Raw genomic sequence first — 22,191 nt, forward strand, 5'->3', positions numbered from 1 at the left:
TCTATTGCAATGAATGGGCCATAGAAAATAAATTTGGCCAAAGACCTAATTAGAGCTGTGCAGCAGTAATTGTTTTGCTGAGCGGCTATTGTCAACCTCGTCAATTCACTCTTCTTTCATTCTGCGATAGGGCTCTGGGCAGTTGCATCCTTTTATTGATTTTTTTTTCTACTTCCAGTGCATTAAAAGGACATTTACTGTAGATTAAATATATTGAACTCTCTTCCTTTGGATTACACAAATATTTTTTTTCTCATTGGACAAAAAGGTGGCTGATTTTTTTTTATTAATGCATTAATGAACAGCGGTTTGATTTATTTCTATTTCAATTCAATTGTATTTGTTTTATTTATGTTTTTGTTACTTTTTTTGTAAAGCTGAACAAGGTCTTTGGACGCCATTAATATCATACTGGGATCCTCCTGGGTTGGCAATGTTGCCACTTCAGGGATCCAAATAACGGGATTTATACTTACGATAAATCTTTTTCTCTGAGTCCATCTGGGGGACACTCCTTAACCATGGGGTTGAGTCGGGGGGAGGAGTCTGGCACCCAAAGAGTTAACTTTTTTCAGCTGACAGCATATCACCCCCACCAATTCCCACATACCTCAGTTTGATTACAAAAGTCATTAGGAAGATAGACCAATCAACCAAGACACACCACTCAACAGAGGGGGGAGTGGAGACAAAACAACGAAAAGACGGGGGGGATCGGAGTGTCCCCCAGATGGACTCAGAGAAAAAGATTTATCGTAAGTATAAATCCCGTTTTCTCTTTCATCCATCTGGGGGACACTCATTAACCATGGGGACTTACAAAAGCAATCCCTCTGAAGGGTGGGACCGCTCTGATCTCCTTGCACGCAGAACACTACGGCCAAAGGAGGCGTCCCCAGACGCAAATATATTAAATTGGTAGAATTTCGTAAAGGTATGGACCGAGGACCAGGTGGCTGCTCTGCACAGCTGGTCCGCCGTGGCTCCATTACGAGCCGCCCAAGACGCCCCAACCAACCAGGTAGAATGGGCAACAATACGTTTCGGCACAGGAGATTAATACTTTGAACATAAGCTTCCCTGATAGTCAGGGTAAGCCATCTGTCAATAGTTTGCTTAGATGCTGGCCATCCCCGTTTGGAAAAGTCAAACAACACAAATAGAGACTCTGTCTTACGTATCTTTGCAGATCTCTTAACATATATACGTAATGCCCTCACTACGTCCAAATATTTATTTGTCTTTGTTCTTCTGTTTGGTTCTTGTCCAGCAACCACCAGCTGAGGACCTACCTCCTCTACTGGTACCTCGAGCACGGGAATGCTCCTCTGGGATGGGACCCTGCCCAGGGTAAGGTCGCGAAAGATGTCACCATCTTTCCCAGCAGCTTCAAAGACCTGGCTACTGACAGCCTCTTGTCTGACAGGATCCTGCCTGTCCACTCCATCTAGGACCTCAACTTGTCCTGTGGAGACAACCTTCTGCTGCGTACCAAGTCCCTCACTAGTCTCAAGAAACTCATTCTTAGACAAGGGATTCTCTGTGACCCTTTCAGACTCTAGAAGTTCGGTCATAGACTGAACAACTCGTCTAGCCTTAGCACCCTGAATGGGTGTGACTAAAGCCTTTTCCCTTACTGGAAATTCTAAGCCTGTATAGCTTCGTCTGCACGAAGCAAATCGACAGCCCTGAGCTCTTTCTGATTTGACAGAAGCCAGCGAGGTAATTTTGTCCAAAACCTGAAGTGAGCTGGTCCCATGAATTCTATCACGATATTCTGGACCTACTCGTCTACCGAGGACCCTGTCTGCTGCCGGGCAAACCCAAGCAGCCGTCCTCCCACCCCACCCTCTCGAACTAGAGGTGGGTGGTAGTCATGCCGCTGGGGTATCCGGCAGCTTAGCGGAAGAAGCTCTCCACGCCACAGGGGGAAAGGATGACCTTCCCCTACGGGACTGTCTCCTGGATTCCATGGCCCCTGGAACGGTAGTCTGGCCTCTGCCAGACCCGCCCCCGTAAGGAGGCTGTCTGAAAGAACTAAACCTAGGCCTAGCCCTAGGTCTTGGAGTATTTACAGGCAAGGACGTCTTCTTGCCCCCTGAAGCCTGTAAAATCCAAGAGTCTAATTCTGGACCAAATAACATCCCACCCATATACGGGATGGATTTTAATGATCGTTTAGACTCTGAATCCACATTCCAAGCCCTTAACCATAATGCCCTTCTAGCTACTACAGCTGTAGCTGAAATAGACGAAGCTATGGAGGCCGAATTATGGGCCGCTTCATACACATAGCCTGCTGCCTCCCTTAGCTGCATGGCCAGAGGCAGTAAATCTGAATCCTGCAAGGCAGACTCTAACTTTGTCTCCTCTACTTCAGCAAACCCCAGGGTCTGACGAACTGCTCTTACCAGATCGTCCATACCCTGGTGCCTAGAGTTTCCTTCTGACTCTATAATGGACACATCTGAATCGTCCAACAATTCCCCCTCCTCCTCTGAGGAACTCTCAGAGTCTGACTCACCACAGCGCTTTAGCTGTTTGTCTACGTCTTTTAACAATACGCTTGTGTCTGGGGTTCTCCAGTAGATGGGTAAGCCGGTCCAGGCTTTTAGCCACCGCTGACCAACCCACCTCTCCCATCTGGGAAGCCCCCGGGAGGGCTGGGGAGGGAAATACACCGAACCCTGGGGAAAATGACTCATCTGTCATTCCTACTGTTATACCCTGAGAAACCACAGATGCAGCTGGGATCTCAACTGGTTTAAGATAACAGATTTACAAGGGTATTAACTCCCTGTGCTAAGGCAGCCGCCCACTCAGGAGGATCTACCGTTATGGTGGAAGTGTCTATAGGCTGTTTCACAAGAGCCACAGTGCAGGCTGCACAGAGCCCCCCCTGATCCAGCCGTTCACTTGTTAGTTTAACATTACATTTTGAACAGACATTATGTTTGGTACGTGTTGTTTTGCTTTTATCTACCATCACAAGATAAGAAAAACTAAATCACGTTTCAAAATTCACAAACACTTCTCCAATTTATCAGAAAATACAGATTAGGTTATATTAACATATCATAGTATTTCTGATTTAAATAAGACAGGCTTGGAGAACTTTATAGTTTTCTCATAAACAACAGTTCTCTCAACACATCATTGTCTTATAATATACATGTCTACACATGCACACACATACACACAGAAGAAAATAAAAGTGATACTCAGCGGGGAAGATATGTGTCAACAGTGCACTTCTCTTCAAATGACTGCTGCAACTGTCCTCCTTTTGAAGCTTGGCGCCAAAAAGGGATCTTCCACGTGCTCACTCAGCGGGGGAGGGGAAGAGGTGTTTCTCAACACATTCCCCTACCACTGGAATCTCCTTCTGTGTCTCTGCTAACAGTGATTTCCCCAATCTACTTAGGTGAAATCCTGTTGCTTTATCTTTCACACATACCACACCGCAAAAATACAGGTACATATTTATCTATGAACCAGTCAAAAGATAGTATTTCTGTTCCTTTTCCTCTATATAGAGAGTATAAGGTATAATTTTTTTAGTCAAGCTGAAAGGCTGCAGCAGGTTTTTCAGTAATGACTGCAATTAGCACAGAACACCTGGGCCCATTTAGCATTACATTTGGAACAGACAATATGTTTGGCACGCCCAAACACTTCCACAACCTTTATCAGAAAATACAGACTAGGTTATTTAACATATCATAGTATTTCTGATTAAATAAGACAGGTTTGGAGAACTTTATAGTTTTCCTTAAACACAGTTCTCTCAACACCTCATAGTCTTATAATACACATGCATATACAGAAGAAACAAAGTGATACTTAGCGTGGAAGATATGTGTCAACAGTGCACTTCTCTTCAAATGACTGCTACAACTGTCCTCCTTTTGAAGCTTGGCGCCAAAAAAGGGATCTTCCACGTGCTCACTCAGTGGGGGGGGGGGGGGGTGGGAAGCGGTGTTCCTCAAGCACATTCCCCTTCCACTGGCTCTCCTTCTGTGTTGTTTACCTTAACAGCGTTTTGCCCTTTCTCTTATATTAGGGGAAAACCTGTTAGAATGTGTTCCCCGCTAGCGCTACTCAAAGCGCGCCATCCTCAAGAATTCACTGCCATCCCCATGGGAGGAGGAACTTGGTATACTCCAGCTGGCTTCCGGGGAACCTCAGCAGTAAAGGCGCTCTCTGCCTAATGGCAGCGCCTGTTCTGCATCAGCGGGGAGAGTCTCTTGCCGACTGCTTCCCGCTGTGAGAAGCGCTTCTTACCTCTCTGTCAGCGGGGCCGCCCCCCCCCCCCCCCCCGACAGGCGCTTCTCCCACGAGTCAGCTCTGTTTGCACGGAGCCTCTCGCCACTGTCAAAAGAAAAAAACTGCAAAAGAAAAGGAAAAAACCTATAACCAGTGAACTCTGTTCACTGTCTCTCTTGGAGCTCTTCAGGTGCAACCTTCTTCCAAGGGCACCCAATTCAAACTGAGGTATGTGGGAGTGATATGGCGGTAGTGATATGCTGTCAGCTGAAAAAAGTTAACTCTTTGGGTGCCAGACTCCTCCCCCCGACTCAACCCCATGGTTAAGGAGTGTCCCCCAGATGGATGAAAGAGAAATTCTTGATTTCCCGGGTACCCACAGCCTAGGGGTGCACGGAAGAGCCCCGGTGCCCTTCAGCACAGGACTAGTAGTCTTTGGGAGAGTGGCCACAGTTGATTTCTTGCAGGTTTCTGACCCCATTGTGGCTCTAGTCCCACGCTGTCTAGCCTCACACAAACTCAGCAATTGGAGTTCTCAGCTTTAAAAAAATCTTTCCTGTTACACAATGAATGTACTCTACATTAAGCACCTCACTTGATACCACGTTTTACTATATTTGGATCAGTGATGGGAAACATGCAGCCACCAGCTACTTCCATGCTTTATTGTCCTATTTCATTTTTTTTTTTATAACTTATTGTTTAAGACATCTGCTAAGTTATTACAATTATGCATCTCCTTCTTTGATGAAATGTATTGTTTTAACCTTTTACTGAGATTAAGGGTAATGAGTAGTCCTTTTGAAGGTTACAGAGGCGCACAAAGCGCCACCTGAAGTGTATCACTGATTTGGATTATATGAAATTAAACGACTGACAAAGCAAGAGGTCACGCTTCAATACGGCTATAAACAATTATTACTATGGGGGCGCTGCCATTGATTTGTAAGCTGCCACAGTAGGCAGTGGGGAAACACGGGTATACATACAACAGGGACATAGTGCAGACTTTATATAAAAAAAATTAAAAAAAGGAGGACGGGCCATGCTCACAATTAAGGTTACAATCTAGTGGTAAAAGAGAAGTGATGAGACAAGATGAGAGAGCATGGCCCAGAGTCTAGTCTAGGACATTCAAACACACATTTTATTTTACATATACACACACAGTGTATAATATATATATATATATATATATATATATATATATATATATATATATATATATATATATATATATATATATATATATATAGATATATTCCTAATAAATGTTATAAGAAAGCCTTTACATGTGTGTGATCATAACCGCAAATAATTAGATATTCAGTAAGCAGTGCACTTTGGTGAACTGGCCACAGGAGAGCAGTGGTGTGTAGAGTAATAAGTGACTTCATGTGGTGAGGTTTATGTTTATTGTCAAAAGCAATAAAGGCATATTCCAAATCACTCTGTAATTGCTATAACTGTGCGCATCATTATAGAGCGGAACACTAGACTACAAGCTTTCCAAAGCTGACAATTAGCTGTTTTGCAGATATTAGCGGTGGAAAAGCCCTTTGCAATTAAAGATTAGCCGAGGTGATGTTTTCAGCTGTAAATAGGTGAATCAATCAGTAACTTTGAATATAGGATAGTCTCTCTAAGTAATGGACCCTAGTGTGTCTGTGGTAGAGAATTTAGACTAAGCACCAATGGGGCAGGGACTGATATGAATGATAAAAGATTACATCTATAACGATGCGCAATATGATTGGCGCTATATAAAAATAATAATAAACATTAATCAACCCATAGATGTCTACTGACTGCTGTATTTAAGTTTAAAAGAGGGAGGGGGGGGGGGGTGAGTTATCCTTATAAAGAGGATTTGACGTAGATTTTGTTCCATATTTGCCTAAAGACAAATACACCCTGGGCCTGAGTCATTAAAGAAAGTAAGGCAAAAAATAGAGTAAATGTTTTCCAGGACAAACCATGTTATAATGCAAGGGGTGCAAATTAGTTTATTATTTTGCACATAAGTGTTTTTTTCATGTAGTACACAAATACTTGATAGCTTTATTTTTACACTGAAATGTAAGTTGATCTAGGACATGCCCTACCCCAAGTATAAATCTGTCCCTACATTTTAAACTTACCTCCCCCTCCAATGCAACCTGGTTTTGCCCAGGTGCAAAGTTTACTCATTTCTTATGCTTTGCTCTCCTTAATGACTCAGGCCCTATATGTTTATAAACAAGTACATCATTACTTGTGACTGCCTTTGCTGCTGTAATGAAAGAGAAATCATTACCCTCTACAAGGTTGTCCTCTATAAATAGTGAAGATATAGGACAGTCATTGAGTCTATAATGACACCATTAACAAGACATCAGGAGCAATGACAGCCTACAGGACGGGCTATAAAAGTTAATATGTTTGTCTTGCAGAGATTTGTTGGGGTCTTTGTCTGTTATAAAAGTTTTGTAATTGATCAGACTTTATTAAACCCTTCTGTGACAGCGCAACTGGGCAGGTCCAGAACTGTTAGTTGTCAGGTAAAATATTTTTCATGACAGGAATATGATAAATCCACATGAAATATGAATATTAGTTAGAGGAGGCAAAACCCTACTATGTAAAATAAAAAAATGTTACAAGATCATAATTTTAATGTACTTTCAAATGCACCCTTCAAATTCAAACTTTTAAAGCATACTGTACAGAATAAGACCAGATACTGAAATCAACAAAGTAGAAGATATGTTGTACTATTCAACTGGTCTATATTGAAAAATAGATAAATTTATCAGGGACACACTTTCCATGAACAGGTCTTTAAGACCTGGGTATATATTTTCTCTATTTTCAGCATTCATCATCTATGGCTCATGGGCACACAGCTAACAGTCATCCCTCTCCCTGCCAGAGGGGGGCGGTAGAGAGGCCTCAGCACTACATGGCTTCTCTCACGGAGTTGTGCTGTGATAAAGCAGCATACCTGCCAATGATCACGATTTTGGTGGGATATCCTTAGTCTCTGGCTGCAAGAGGGGAGGGAGTGAACAAAAATGGGTGAGATTTTAACCAAATTTGGCCAAAACAAGGGGAGGGCTTATTTTGTCCTGATTATGTGATTCTAACTGTTGGTGGTATGTAACAGCATGGTTAGTAAAGCATTCCACGTGTCCTGGTTTTCCTAGCACAGTCTCCTTTCACCACCCAAAATGTAATTCTCAAGTTTCCCATTAATTAATCTCCTGGTGAATCCAAACTTACAGCATGAGCTGAAATAGGTTCCTAATCTTTATTTTCTGTAATTGGGTCCTACATGAAATATGGAATGGATTTTATAGCCCGAGCAAACCTCAGGTAACATCGGCGTCTATCATGTCAAAATGATAGGAATGTGGCCACTATTTTACTAGAAGTGAATCTGCCTCGCTCACAGCGGACCCTCCTCTGGATCCCAAAATGGAAATGGAGAGGGCAATGGAGGAAGCTATGCAAATGCAAGCTCACATGCTGTGAGGAAGGATGCTGAAGCCCTGCTCAACCTGAGAACATTTAGGGATGTAACTAGAAAATATAAAATATAAAATTACTGGATCTATAAGAAGAAAAAAAATAAAAGCAACTATACAAATGTCCGCAAAAGAAATGAAATATGGTTTGTTACATGAGTTGCATGTATATGTGCAATTATGTTTTCAAAAGGCTACTTCCTGACAATGCAATCACTCTGATGTGTGTGTTCCCCTATAACGTTAATGTTATGCTGAATTCAGAACCCGGCAACTTCCGGGTTGGAAAATCTCAACATTCCAAATCAGTTGTGTGACCCTTCCCTAATGTCAAGCATGCAGCGGTGAGATGCTACCAACCCACACTACCTGTGAAAAGTGTAACAAATTATATATATACACACACACACACATACACACAAGTTAACCCGTGCATGATACTCATGCATTCTAGTCAAATCAAGCTACTTAAGGTGTTAAAAAGGTTCTTGTCATGCATTTGGGCCATAGCCCAGACCTCAACCACTCCCCACTGTCACCCCCGGCAACCACCAACCACTCCCCACTGTCACCCCCGGCAACCACCAACCACTCCCAACTGTCACTTCTCCTTCAAGAAATATATATATATTTTTTTTAAATCTTTATAAACACTTTTAACAATTAACAAATTAAACTAACAAATTAAAAATATCTTAGTATACCAAATTTCAGCCCTTTCTGAATTTTTTTTTCCACACACACTAAGAATTTAGTAGGTCAGTGTATAGCTCCGCCCAGCAGGTGGCGCTGCAGCTTGGTTTTATTTTTTCCACACACTGACAGACTAACACACGCCACTAGACATTTATATTATAGATACACACACACACACACACTAATATATATATATATATATATATATATACACACACACACATACATATATATATACACACATACATATACATATATATACACATACATATAGTCAGGTCCATAAATATTGGGACATCGACACAATTCTCATATGTTGGGCTCTAAACACCACAACAATGGATATGAAATGAAACTAACAAGATGTGCTTTAACTGCAGACTTTCAGCTTCAATTTGAGGGACTTTACATCCAAATCAGGTGAACGGTGTAGGAATTACAATGGTTTCTATATGTGCCTCCCACTTTTTAAGGGACCAAAAGTAATGGGACAATCGACTCAAAAGCTATTTCATGGACATGTGTGGGCAATTCCCTCTGTTATTTCATCATCAATTAAGCAGGTAAAAGGTCTGGAGTTGATTCTAGGTGTGACATTTGCATTTGGAATCTGTTGCTGTTGACTCTCAATATGAGATCCAAAGAGCTGTCACTATCAGTGAAGCAAGCCATCATTAGGCTGAAAAATCAAAACAAACCCATCAGAGAGATAGCAAAAACATTAGATGTGGTCAAATCAACTGGTTGGAACATTCTTAAAAAGAAAGAACGCACAGGAGAGCTCAGCAACACCAAAAGACCCGGAAGACCACGGAAAACAACTGTGGTGGATGAGAGAAGAATTTCTTCCCTGGTGAAGAAAAACCCATTCACAACAGTTGGCCAAATCAAGAACACTCTCCAGGAGGTAGGTGTATATGTGTCAAAGTCAACAATAAAGAGAAGACTTCACAAGAGTGAATATAGAGGGTTCACCACAAGATGTAAAACATTGGTGAGCCACAAAAACAGGAAGACCAGATTAGAGTTTGGCAAAACACATCTAAAAAAGCCATTACAGTTCTGGAACAACATCCTATAGACAGATGAGACAAAGATCAACTTGTACCAGAGTGATGGGAAAAGAGTATAGAGAAGGAAAGGAACTGCTCATGATCCAAAACATATCACCTCATCAGTGAAGCATGGTGGTGATAGTGTCATGGTGTGGGCATGCATGGCTGCCAATGGAACTGGTTCCCTTGTATTTATTAATGATGTGACTGCTGGCAAAAGCAGCAGGATGAATTCTGAATGTTTCGGGCAATATTATCTGCTCATATTCAGTCAAATGCTTCAGAACGCATTGGACGGCGCTTCACAGTGCAGATGGACAATGACCCGAAGCATACTAGAAAAGCAACCAAAGAGTTTTTTAAGGCTAAAAAGTGGAATGTAATGCAATGGCCAAATCAATCACCTGACCTGAATCCGATTGAGCATGCATTTCACTTGATGAAGACAAAACTGAAGGGAAAATGCCCCAAGAACAAGCAGGAACTGAAGACATTTGCAGTAGAGGCCTGGCAGAGCATCACCAGGGATGAAACCCAGCGTCTGGTGATGTCTATGCCTTCCAGACTTCAGACTAATTGACTGCAAAGGATTTGCAACAAAGTATTAATAAGTGAAAGTTTGATGTAGGATTGTTTAGTTTGTCCCATTACTTTTGGTCCCTTAAAAAGTGGGAGCCATAAATAGAAACCGTTGTAATTGCTAAACTGGTCACCAGATTTGGATGTAAATTCCCTCAAATTAAAGCTGAAAGTCTGCAGTTAAAGCACATCTTGTTTGTTTAATTTCAAATCCATTGTGGTGGTGTATAGAGCCCAAACTATGAGAATTGTGTAGATGTCCCAATATTTATGGACCTGACTGTACATACATACATACATACATACATACATACATACATACATACATACATATATATACACACACAAGTTAACCTGTGCATGATACTCATGCATTCTAGTCAAATCAAGCTACTTAAGGTGTTAAAAAGGTTCTTGTCATGCATTTGGGCCATAGCCCAGACCTCAACCACCAACCACTCCCCACTGTCACCCCCGGCAACCACCAACCACTCCCCACTGTCACCCCCGGCAACCACCAACCACTCCCCACTGTCACCCCCGGCAACCACCAACCACTCCCAACTGTCACTTCTCCTTCAAGAAATATATATATATTTTTTTAAATCTTTATAAACAGTTTTAACAATTAACAAATTAAATTAACAAATTAAAAACATCTTAGTATACCAAATTTAAGCCCTTTCTGAATTTTTTTTTACACACACACTAAGAATTTAGTAGGTCAATGTATAACTCCGCCCAGCAGGTGGCGCTGCAGCTTGGTTTTATTTTTTCCACACACACTCACACACAGACAGACTAACACACGCCACTAGACATTTATATTATAGATATATATATATATATATATATATCTAATATATAAAAGCCTAGCGGCGTGTGTTAGTGTGTGTGTGGAAAAAACTATTTTCTCAGAAAGGGCTCATCCAATTGAACTGAAATTTGGTATACTGAGATTATTTGACAAAAAAATTATAATAGTGAAGCCAGTTAACTTCCATCATCCCCCCTTCCCCCCGTGGGAGGGATAGTAAAGGCTAAATTTACGAGTTGAGGGCTCAAACTCATTTCCGTGAGGTAATTTTACCTCATGAACACACATGCTGTGTTAGTGTGTGTGTGGGAAAAAACTACCGGGTGACAGAGTGCTCAAGCTGCAGCGCCACCTGCTGGGCGGAGTTATATACTACACTGACCTACTAAATTCTTAGCATTATCTAATATATAAAAGCCTAGCGTCGTGTGTGTGGCGATGAAGATGACAAGAAACTTTTTAACACCTTAAGTAGCTTGATTTGACTAGAATGCATGAGTATCATGCACGGGTTAACTTGTGTGTATATATATATATATATATATATATATATATATATATATATATATATATATATATATATACACACATATAGATACACACACATATATATACACACACACACACGCAGGATGGGGTTCATCAACAATGCGCAATTCAAATCTGACAAAGATCGTCAAGATAAGGTGCAGGAGTGGGGAGAAAGTACTGTACCCTTCATACCTACACAGAACTACAACTCAGAGCAGCAAGAGAACATTTGTCCAATTCAGGTAATGATAGACACACTCTACTAGAGAGTCAACAACTGTACTAACTTTTATGTAGCTCAATTTGAAAAAAATAAATAAAACATGGGCCTTTTACATTTTATATATAAAAAGAAAAAAGACCACAAAAGAGATTTTTGCTTTCATCATCATCATCATTTCGCAGCGCTGTACAGAGAACTCATTCAGAGAACTCTTTAAAAGTAAACAAGAGGTTTACCTATACCCATAAAGGGAACATTACAGTAATTTAAAGACGGCTGTCCCTCATAGTGAACAGATTAGGATGCACTGACATGAATATTGGTTCAGTTCACAAAATGGCTGCTTCCTGGTTACAGATGTAACACTTTAAAAGAACCTCTAATAATTGTAAAGTTGTCTTCTATTAAAAAGTTTCATGAGGTTATCAGCTGTTATAATCCTAGGGAAAATATTTTCCTGCACACTTCCCATGAGCAATCCAATTGGAGGGCACTGCAGTTAGCTCTTTAGTGACCTTAACCATAAGAGTCTGTCAATGTATGGAAACTTTTACAACCATATTTGTAAATGTTAAATCATACTTTCTTCATTAAGATATTTGGATACAAAAATAAATACCTTGCACGCTTTGATCCATCAGTGCTGGAATAGTTACGGGCACTTCCATTCACCCAGTAAAATGTTCAAACTCTTCACAATGTAAATGTTACTTGCCCACAGAGAGAGTACTCCTCAAACCTTTTCACATACACCTAAGCCTCCATTGCTGTGATAAATCAATGTGCTTGCAAGGGGGATACGGAGCGGTGTGAGTTCCATGAAAATAAAGCTTTCGCTCAAAAGATTATACTTGCTCTAGAGTCAATTGTTTTATTTTCCCTATATGATCCTGGGTTTTCTGCCTATATGCATAATACTTAAAGTAACAGACCTTTGCATCAAAAGGGCTAAGAAAAGTACAAGGAAAAGGAAACCAGTGTGGTTAGCAAAAGAAGTAACAAGTATTGTGAAAGAAAAAAAGAAGGCCTTTAAGAAATATAAAGAGACAAAGAGGTGTATCTTGCTAGACAGAAGGAGGCTAAGAAGGTAATCAGATGTGCAAAGGCACAATCTGAAGAGAAAATGGCACAGTCCGTATGTAAAGAGGGCAAAACTTTTTTTTAGGTAGTGAAAGCAGAAAAACAAAAAGGAGAAATATTAAGACTAAAGTCAGAGAGTGAGGGTCTTGTTGAGAGAGACCAGGTAATAGCAGAAAATCTTAATAATTATTTTTGCTCAGTGTTCCTCGCTCTTTCTGTAGTGAAGGGGCCACAGTTAGTATTCTCATAAAAATGAGGTAGATACAAATACATCTACAGAGGAGAAAGTCCTAACAGAGCTCTCAAAATTGAAAGTGGATAAATCAATGGGGTCAGATGAGATACATCCAAGGGCACTAAAAAAAAGCTTAAAGGGGTGCAGGTAACACCATTAACAGAATTATTCAATCAGTCACTAGCTACAGAAGTAATTCCAGAGGACTGGAAAAGAGCAAATGTTGTCCCACTGCACAAAAGTGGAAGCAAGGAAGTGGCAGGTAACTACAGACCAGTGAGACTTAAATCAGTAGTAGGGAAACTGATGGAAACACAGTTAAAAGAAAGAGTTGTAGAGTATCTCAAATCCAGTAACTTACAGGATCCCAAACAGCGTGGATTTACTGGGGGAAGATCATGTCAAACAAATCTTATTGACCTTTTTGACTGGGTGACTAAAGTAATAGATCAAGGGGGACTGTATATGTAGTTTATCTAGATTTTAGTAAGGCTTTTGACACTGTCCCACATCACAGACTGTTAATCTGTACTTGGACCAGTACTTTTTAATATCTTTATTGGAGACATTGCAAATGGTATTGAGGAAAAGTATGCCTTTTTACAGAGGATACAAATATATGCCACAGGGTAGACACACCAGGAGGATTAAAACAAATGATTGATGATTAAGGTAGACTAGAGGAATGGTCAAGATAGTGGCAACTACAGTTTAATGCCACAAAATGCAAAATCATGCACTTGGGTCTCAAAAACTCAAGGGCTAAATATAATATTAATGGCATAATAATGGAAACTACTGAAGAGGAAAGGGATCTAGGAGTCACTATTTCAGGTGACTTAAAGGCAGGTTAGCAATGTAACAAAGCAATGAGGAAGGCAAGTCAGATGCTTGGTTGCATAGGGAGAGGAATCAGTAGCAAAAAGAAGGAAGCAATAATGTCACTGTATAGATCATTGATACGGCCTCCTCTAGACTACTGTGTTTAATTCTGGAGGCCATATCTCCATAAGGATATAAATACATTAGAGACTGTACAAAGAAGGCAACTAAAATGGTGCGTGACCTACAGCACAAAACTTACCCGGGAAAGACTCAAAAATCTTAATATATATAGTTTGGAGCAGAGTGTCACTCACCGGACTGTTAGTGCCTCTAGGTTGGGACATGGGTCTCTCTCGCTCCTGCCGGCGCCTCTCCTGAGCCGCGGCCGTCCGCCATCTTGACTAAGATTGCGCATGTGCAGAAACCCTGAACTGTTAATTCCTCGCCTCTAGTTTCATTGGGTAATTAATCACCTCTCAGTACTTAAGGCACCTGTTGCCCTATTACCTTTGCCTGTTCTTGGTTCTCATTCCTTGAGACTCTGAGGTGTTTCCTGTTTCTGCTCGTGTTATCCGTTTGCTCTGGACAAGTCTCCTTTCCACATCGGTAGTAGAACTTACCCGCTGCAGACTACTCTCACTACCTCCGTTACCTGTCTGCTTCTGGGCAAGTCTTCTCTCCACATCGGTAGTAGAACTTACCCGCTGCAGACTACTCTCGCTACCTCCGTTACCTGTCTGCTCCTGGACAAGTCTCCTCTATACATCAGTGGTACAACTTGCCTGTTGTAGATCATTCACGTTACTCCGTTCCACGCCTGCACCTGGACAAGTCTTCCCTTCACATCAGTGGTACAACTTGCCTATTGCAGACCACTCACGTTACTCCGTTCAACGCCTGCACCTGGACAAGTCTTATCTACACATCAGTGGTAAAACTTGCCTATTGCAGACCACTCACGTTACTCCGTTCCATGCCTGCGCCTGGACAAGTCTTCCCTTCACATCAGTGGTACAACTTGCCAATTGCAGACCACTCACGCTAATCTGTTACACACCTGCGCTGGACAAGTCTTCTCTACATATCCGTGGTGAAACTTACCAGCTGTAGACCATTCATGTTTCCTTGTGATATAGCTACTACTCTGTATGGTACCTATTAGCTGGACTAAGTCTACAAGTGCCTCTGTATTGTAGCTGCAAGTCGCTGACTCTTCTACTATATTGTTGATTGGTCTTTGCCTAACTTTATCCAGTTATCAAGTACTGGCCTGCTATATGCTACCTGCGTGCTAAGGCACTTGGACTCTTTCCTCATTTTATCCTGTTTACTAAACAGCTGTACCATCACAGTTCCACGGTGCCAAGACTCAGCATTTATACTATTGACATTCCTTTCCTCTATTCTACTGTATGGTTCCACTGATTCACCACACTACCCAGAGGTCCGCACTTCTGGTAAGTGTAGCTACACCTGGTGAATTCTGGGTAAATCTCCAAGTGCCCGTGACACAGAGAAGGGAAAGGGGGAGATTATAGAAACTTTCAAATATATCAAGTGTTTGTACAAGGTACAGGAGGGAAGCATTCTTCAAAATAAAATAAGTACCAGAACATGAGGACATGCACTGAAACTGGAGGGAAGTAGGTTCAGAGGAAATGTGAGGGAAAATTACTTCACAGAGAGGGTAGTGGATAAGTGGAATAGCCTCCCATCAGAGGTGGTAGAGGCTAATACAATAGAGCAGTTTAACATGCTTGGGATAGACATAAGGATATCTTTGATCTTTTATTCTTTATAAATAGGGTTTGAGGTTACCATAGGTTAATAAAACAATGGGTAGACTAGATCGGCCAAGTGGCTCTTATCTAAATTCTATATTTCTAAGTTTAATCAAAAGAGGACTGACATATAAGCAGGAATGAATGTGTATGTATAAATTTATTAAAGTCCTACATAGAAGGTAAGTAAGCATGAGAATACAGTAGAGCAGTTTAAACATGCTTGGGATAGACTTGACAATATCATTATAAATGATAAAGGATCAAATAGGGTTTAAGGTACCATCGGCTAATAAAAAAAATGGGCAGACAAGATGGGCCAAGCGGTTCTTATCTGCCGTCAAATTCTATGTTTCAACAATTACTCAATTTTAACTTCCCGAATTTTAAGTAATTTCTGCCAATATTTGCATTGTTGAATCATTTCTGTAATCATGTAAGATCTGTTAAGATTTCTGATTTTATTTTATTTATTTTAAGTTACATCTGTTCTAGATTACAATGAATAAAACGGATATAACATGCCAGATGGAGAGGTAAGCATCATGGGAGATGCAACTTAGCATGAACTGAAATGCTAGAGTATGCCCATCCGTGATCTACTGATATGTGTAAGCACTAAGACACTCACCGGAATTTAAACATCAGTAAGAGATAACACTTATTTCCTGATAACTAGTTTTGCTTGGGATATAAACATGACACAATTAAGCCACCATGTACAATAGACGTTCATTTCTACAGCAGCTGGCAAGTTCATGTAGTAGGTTCAAATATAGGGGTTTTGCCTAGCTGTTCGGATTCCCTGTTATTCTTTTATACAAACCATAAACAAATATTTTCATAACTTGCGTTCACATTAAAAGACAAATGTTGATAGCTGGAAATACTTCTAAGCATGGATAGATTTATAAACACCGTTGCTGTTACTAATGTAGAGTTTATCATAAAGAAAATTTACCATTTTTTTAAAATTCCTTTCAAGTATGCTCCACAAGACCGATGCCTCATTATAAACAGAGCTCTGTTAAAGTCATTCCAATTGTCACGTCATCAAATAAAGAATTCATTATACTGGTAACTCCAATTAGTATGGATTTTAGATTTAGAAAAAACACACTTCATCATCATCAGTTAATTCCGGTTATGTTTATGAGTAATAAAAAAGAGCAAAGAACCAGAGTTCGATTCAGACATAAAATAAAGATTGTAAATGTTGATAAAACAAGATGTATGAAACCATTTATTAAGCTGAAACAATATTAATTTCATGAGAATACAGACCATCAATTCTCTTATATACTTTTACCACATATAGACATGTATCTGCTGTTGTTAGCCCCCTATTCACGATGTACATTGAATGTATATTAAAAAAATGAAAAAAAAAAAAAAGAGAAATAATATAATATACTAATATATATATATATATATATATATAAACAAAAACAGACATAGATCCTCTGCACTCACCATGTACAGACTGCCCACATTTTATAGACAAGAAAACAGGGATACTCTCCACTCTCCAAACACATAATTAATGCTATACCAAGTACTTGGTACAGCATTAATTATTGTTTGGAGAGTATCCCTGTATATATATATATATATATATATATATATATATATATATATATATATATATATATATATATATCTATATCTATCTTGTTTAAAAGTGTTTTTGCATCCTGACCTGGATTTTCAAAGACTATGGTCCCCCTTCTAATTTTTAGGGAAATGTACTATACACACAGAGACTGAAATCTAATCTACAGAAGGAAATGGTGAAGTGCATCAGAATTTTGGAATGGCAGACCACAATGACTTTGTAAAATTTCACGCAGCACATAACAGACAAACAGGACAGAGGTCCATAAACAGTGTACTTTGCCCTCCTATGCTTTTCGGAGGTGAGCACCCTCTCATTTTACAGCAGTTGGTGCAAGTTCCTGTTCGTGGCCAGCAGCGCGGCTTCTGCTGAATGCTGATCAGAAAGGACATCTTGTCAAGCATGTGCTGAGCAGCAGCTTACAGCCCCCGCCGCTTCCTGTGTTTAGCAAAGCCAATTGCCAGCAAAGGGACATAAAGTAGGTACATAATGCAGTGGGTCTAGAAAAGCTGCAGTGAATGTGATAGATAATGCCTTGGGAAAAGAGAACAGAAAATAAACGGCACATAATGGAGCCTGTTCATCAGATAGTCTCTGCAAAAGATGCAATCTGTGAGTTTTTGTTTTCAAAACCGTATATTTAGCTGGTTTATACAGCAGTTCTTTATGTCAGCCACTATTTTTAGGTAAGTTTCTTTTTTCCTATTGTGGTTTTGCAATTTTGTAGTCTAAATTCTGCATGACATAATTTCTAAGCGCATTGCAACAATTCATTCAAGGGCAGTTCTACTTTGTGACCAGCATCTGTGCCTGAAATGACTAGTTGATCACAGTAGCTGATGTAGGTACATTTTGTTTCAGTTCGTTACTTTTATGTAAAAATTTTAAGGGGGAAAAAAACCACTGTAAAAAATAGCACTAGAAACTAAAAAACAAAAACAAAACCCCAAAACTTGTGGAACATGCTTGACATGAGTTTATTACTTTCATTTGGAGCTCACTGGAGGTTCCCCCAATAAACGTAACCATGGTAATCACAAGCGAATAGAACCGGATGTAAAACAGAACACAAGCAGAACATTAGTAAAAGAACTAGTGGGTACGGTGACACTAGTAACACTGTACCCACGCTTTGCTTGCATTTAACGAGCAATAACCCCACTAGTAAAGAGCGCTAGTAAAAATGCCAGTGGGTACGAGTCCTAAAGATGGAGGGTGACAAAGGCATTACAGATCATCAAACCAGCATTTCGGTTTAGTATTTGGAGAAGGAAAAGCACCTCAGTTAAAGTAGCAGCGGTATTGGTGCAAAGAAACAGACATGAGTCCATTTACAGAGAGGATCCTCAAAACTGAACACAGACAAGTCAATGGGCCAGATGGGATACATCCAATAAAACTAAAAGAGTGTAAAACTGCATTACCACCTAGTATATTGTGGCCCCATCCCAAAGCCCTGGGGGGCTGCTACAGATTGGTTACAGGAGTGCCTGAATTATTCCACCTCTCACTATTAACAGGATGGTCCCAGGGGCAGAAAGAGAAAGTATAGCCTTGTGTGTGTGGAAATGTTTACATTACGTTGTTTTGTACAGTCACAGTTAGTTATAAAATGTATTTTACCTCAAATAACGGCGAATTTACCTATTGCAGCATAATGGTACGTTAGGTTTGACTTCTAATGTATAAATGGATTTGCTGTTATATATACTTTTGACCTCTATAGAGCTGCACATTCATTTTCTGCCAGATATAATAAGTATTACCTCTTCTAAACGTTTTCTTTGTTCTTTCTGCTCTTCAATGCGCTTTTGCCTTTCAGCCAGAAGCTGCCTTTTGTGCTCTTCATTCTCACGTTGCTGCTGTTCCAATTGCTGACGTCTGAGCGCTTCTGACCGTTCCTTGTTAGCCAACTGCAGCCTCAAGAAATCCCGTCTGAGTGTGGACTCCCCAGGTAGATTTAAAATGGAGCTGAACACATATGAAACAAAAGTCCTTAACAAATCTGTCTCTACAACAATATCGATAGCAATTTAAAGCATTCATCCAGGGTTAGGTAACTTGTGGCCCTCCAGCTGTGGTGGAACTACATGTAACAGCATGCCCTATGTAGGGCCAGCACTATTTGGTAGTAAGCTTAAAAAAAAAAAAAAAGCCACAGAACCTAATACTTAAATGAGCAACTGTTTATAGAAGAAAAATGTTTTTGTTTAATGGAAAAAAAAAACAAAAAAACATTTTGTGAGAATTTCATGCACACAGACATCAGACATGACTACTGAGCATATCCACCTAATCACTATTTTGGTTAGCTAGGAAAGACATGCTAGGTAGGGACAGTGTGGGCAAACATAGGGGGGGGTATTATTTAGTTATTTATTTAACATAAATTAGTATACAAGGCATTGACTTCTAAAATATGGGAATATAAAAATCCAGAAAACTCCTTGGGGCGTATTCAATTGTTAGCGTTAACGGGAAAAAACGAGCGCTCAAAAAATCTTAGCGTTAATACGGTAATTACTCGCGAAATTTCAGCTCGCAGCCCCTTGAGCGGCGAGCTGAAATTCCGCGAGTAAACTACCGTATTAACGCTTTTCGAGCGCAATGTTACCGTATAAACGGTAATATTTTTTGAGCGCTCGTTTTTTCCCGTTAACGCTAACAATTGAATACCCCCCCCCTTATGTCCCAAACATTCAGGACAATCATTACCATACTAGTATATGTTCATTATAATTCCAAGATGAATTGAACAGCTGTCTTAAAGCAAAAGCTGTACAAAATAAATGTTAATTACCCAAATACTATATCAGTCTAAATTTCTCTGTCTTTGGGTATGCTGCATACCCGAAGCTTCTGGCTTTTTATCCATTAGGTGATACTCTGTACTTTATACAATAATATTATATATATATCTATATATATCTATATCTATATCTATATCTATATCTATATCGCGTTGAGCTGTATCCAGTGTATTGTCCAGTACCTCATGTGAGTGCTTTTATTACATTTTATTAAAAATTTTTATATGCATACCAAAATATCTTCCTTTTTTTCAATCTTATGCAATTTCGCCATCTGGATGAGGTTGTGACTGTGAAGTCATTGGTGTTGCACATGTTTTAATTTTCTCCAGAAGTGGGATACTTCAGGATATATGGTACGCAGACTTATATGTTTTTCTGTGTTGCACTTATATGGGTGTCATATAAATTGGTAATATTGGGATACCAATCCCACACACCCCATAGGATTGTGGGGTTACTGGTGATACTGCCCCTACCAAAAATACCACAGAGTTATACTATGTTTGCTCTTTCCGCATTTTTGTACTGATCGGTGGAGTTCTGGAGGACTACAAGTACAGCAAAGACTACTCCACTACTTCCCAAAAAGACTCAACTCTATTTTCCTCACGGTACGCATGTTATTGCTCTATCCCATGTTGCATATTTAATATACCACTGAAAGGCGCCCTGCTTGTATTTCTGTTGCACTATATCTATATCTATCTATATATATATATATATATATATCTAATATATGAATGTCTAGTGGCGTGTGTTAGTCTGTCTGTGTGTGGAAAAAATAAAACCGAGCTGCAGCGCCACCTGCTGGGCAGAGTTATACACTGACCTACTAAATTCTTAGTGTGTGTGGAAAAAAAAAATCAGAAAGGGCTGAAATTTGGTATACTAAGATGTTTTTAATTTGTTAATTTAATTTGTTAAAAGTGTTTATAAAGATTTAAAAAAAATATATATATATTTCTTGAAGGAGAAGTGACAGTTGGGAGTGGTTGGTGGTTGCCGGGGGTGACAGTGGGGAGTGGTTGGTGGTTGCCGGGGGTGACAGTGGGGAGTGGTTGGTGGTTGCCGGGGGTGACAGTGGGGAGTGGTTGGTGGTTGCCGGGGGTGACAGTGGGGAGTGGTTGGTGGTTGAGGCCTGGGCTATGGCTTTGATTATTTTTCTATATAAGCACTCATCTTCAGAATAATTTTTCTTGGGGATGTAAACATTGACAATATTTCTACTTAGATGTACACCCCATAATCAAGGTCAACACGCTTTAGTAACTGTTCTATTAACTTTATTCTGCCTAAAATAATATTTAAAAAAAGCTTCAAACGTATTAAAGATCATTATGTATGTAGGAGACATAAATTATAATTTATACACAATTCACTTGCTGCATTGTTCATTCCTGTCTTCCCAATTCCCTAACTTATTTTCCTGTGTAAATGTTAAAACAAACATGAACATCAGTTTGATGGTGCCTAGAGCAGGAATTACACAGTGTACAATCTCTACTAAAAAAGTTGACAACAGTAATGGAGTCCTAGGTTATATAAATTATAATGCCACATAAATGCATTCACACATTCATATAAATGTAATTTTAGATAGTGGATCCTAGCTTAAATGTAATTGTAATGCCCTACAACGACTAAACATATTACAAGAAAACTGCATATGCTTTACATTCCTTATAATGTCAATCGCCAGAATATCAGGGTATGTTATGGGAGATCAGTTGCGTCTGTGTGCACTAATGAACCAGTAAGAACATCCATGAAGATAGAGCCATTGAAAATGTGTCCAATAAATAGTTAAGCTTTAAAATACATTCTCTGCAGGTTTCGCTATTCGGTCTTCCTTAGTGGTTGAACAGGATACACAACAAGAATTTGTATTATTCACATTCTTATCACCAATTCAATCTTAGATACACCATTCTACATTTATGCATTTGAGGGGTTCAACTGAATACATCAAAACCATATATTTTTGGTGTTTTTTTCCTAACCATAGCAGGAATTAATTGAACTTTAACTGAATCAATTTAAAAAAAAACAAAAACAAAACATGTTGATTGAGACAAATGGAGAATGCTTCATTTGAAAAAGGACAATGCAACTCACTATATCTAAAATCTGACTATGGGTGAGGTGTTCTAGACTATCTACCCTGCATCC

General features: G+C 39.7%; 1 protein-coding gene across 12 annotated transcripts in view; it reads right to left on the reverse strand.

The window, feature by feature from the left end:
* The window catches only part of TNIK (TRAF2 and NCK interacting kinase), a 261,739-nt gene that overhangs the window by 78,047 nt on the left and 161,501 nt on the right, over window positions 1–22,191 (reverse strand). For all 12 annotated transcript variants that reach the window (XM_075202119.1, XM_075202123.1, XM_075202118.1 and 9 more), the window contains exon 12: window positions 18,976–19,180. In XM_075202119.1, coding sequence (XP_075058220.1) covers window positions 18,976–19,180 — 205 coding nt within the window. The remainder of the gene's footprint in view (window positions 1–18,975; window positions 19,181–22,191) is intronic.

Source organism: Mixophyes fleayi, chromosome 3, assembly GCF_038048845.1.
Source record: "Mixophyes fleayi isolate aMixFle1 chromosome 3, aMixFle1.hap1, whole genome shotgun sequence".
Taxonomy (NCBI): domain Eukaryota; kingdom Metazoa; phylum Chordata; class Amphibia; order Anura; family Limnodynastidae; genus Mixophyes; species Mixophyes fleayi.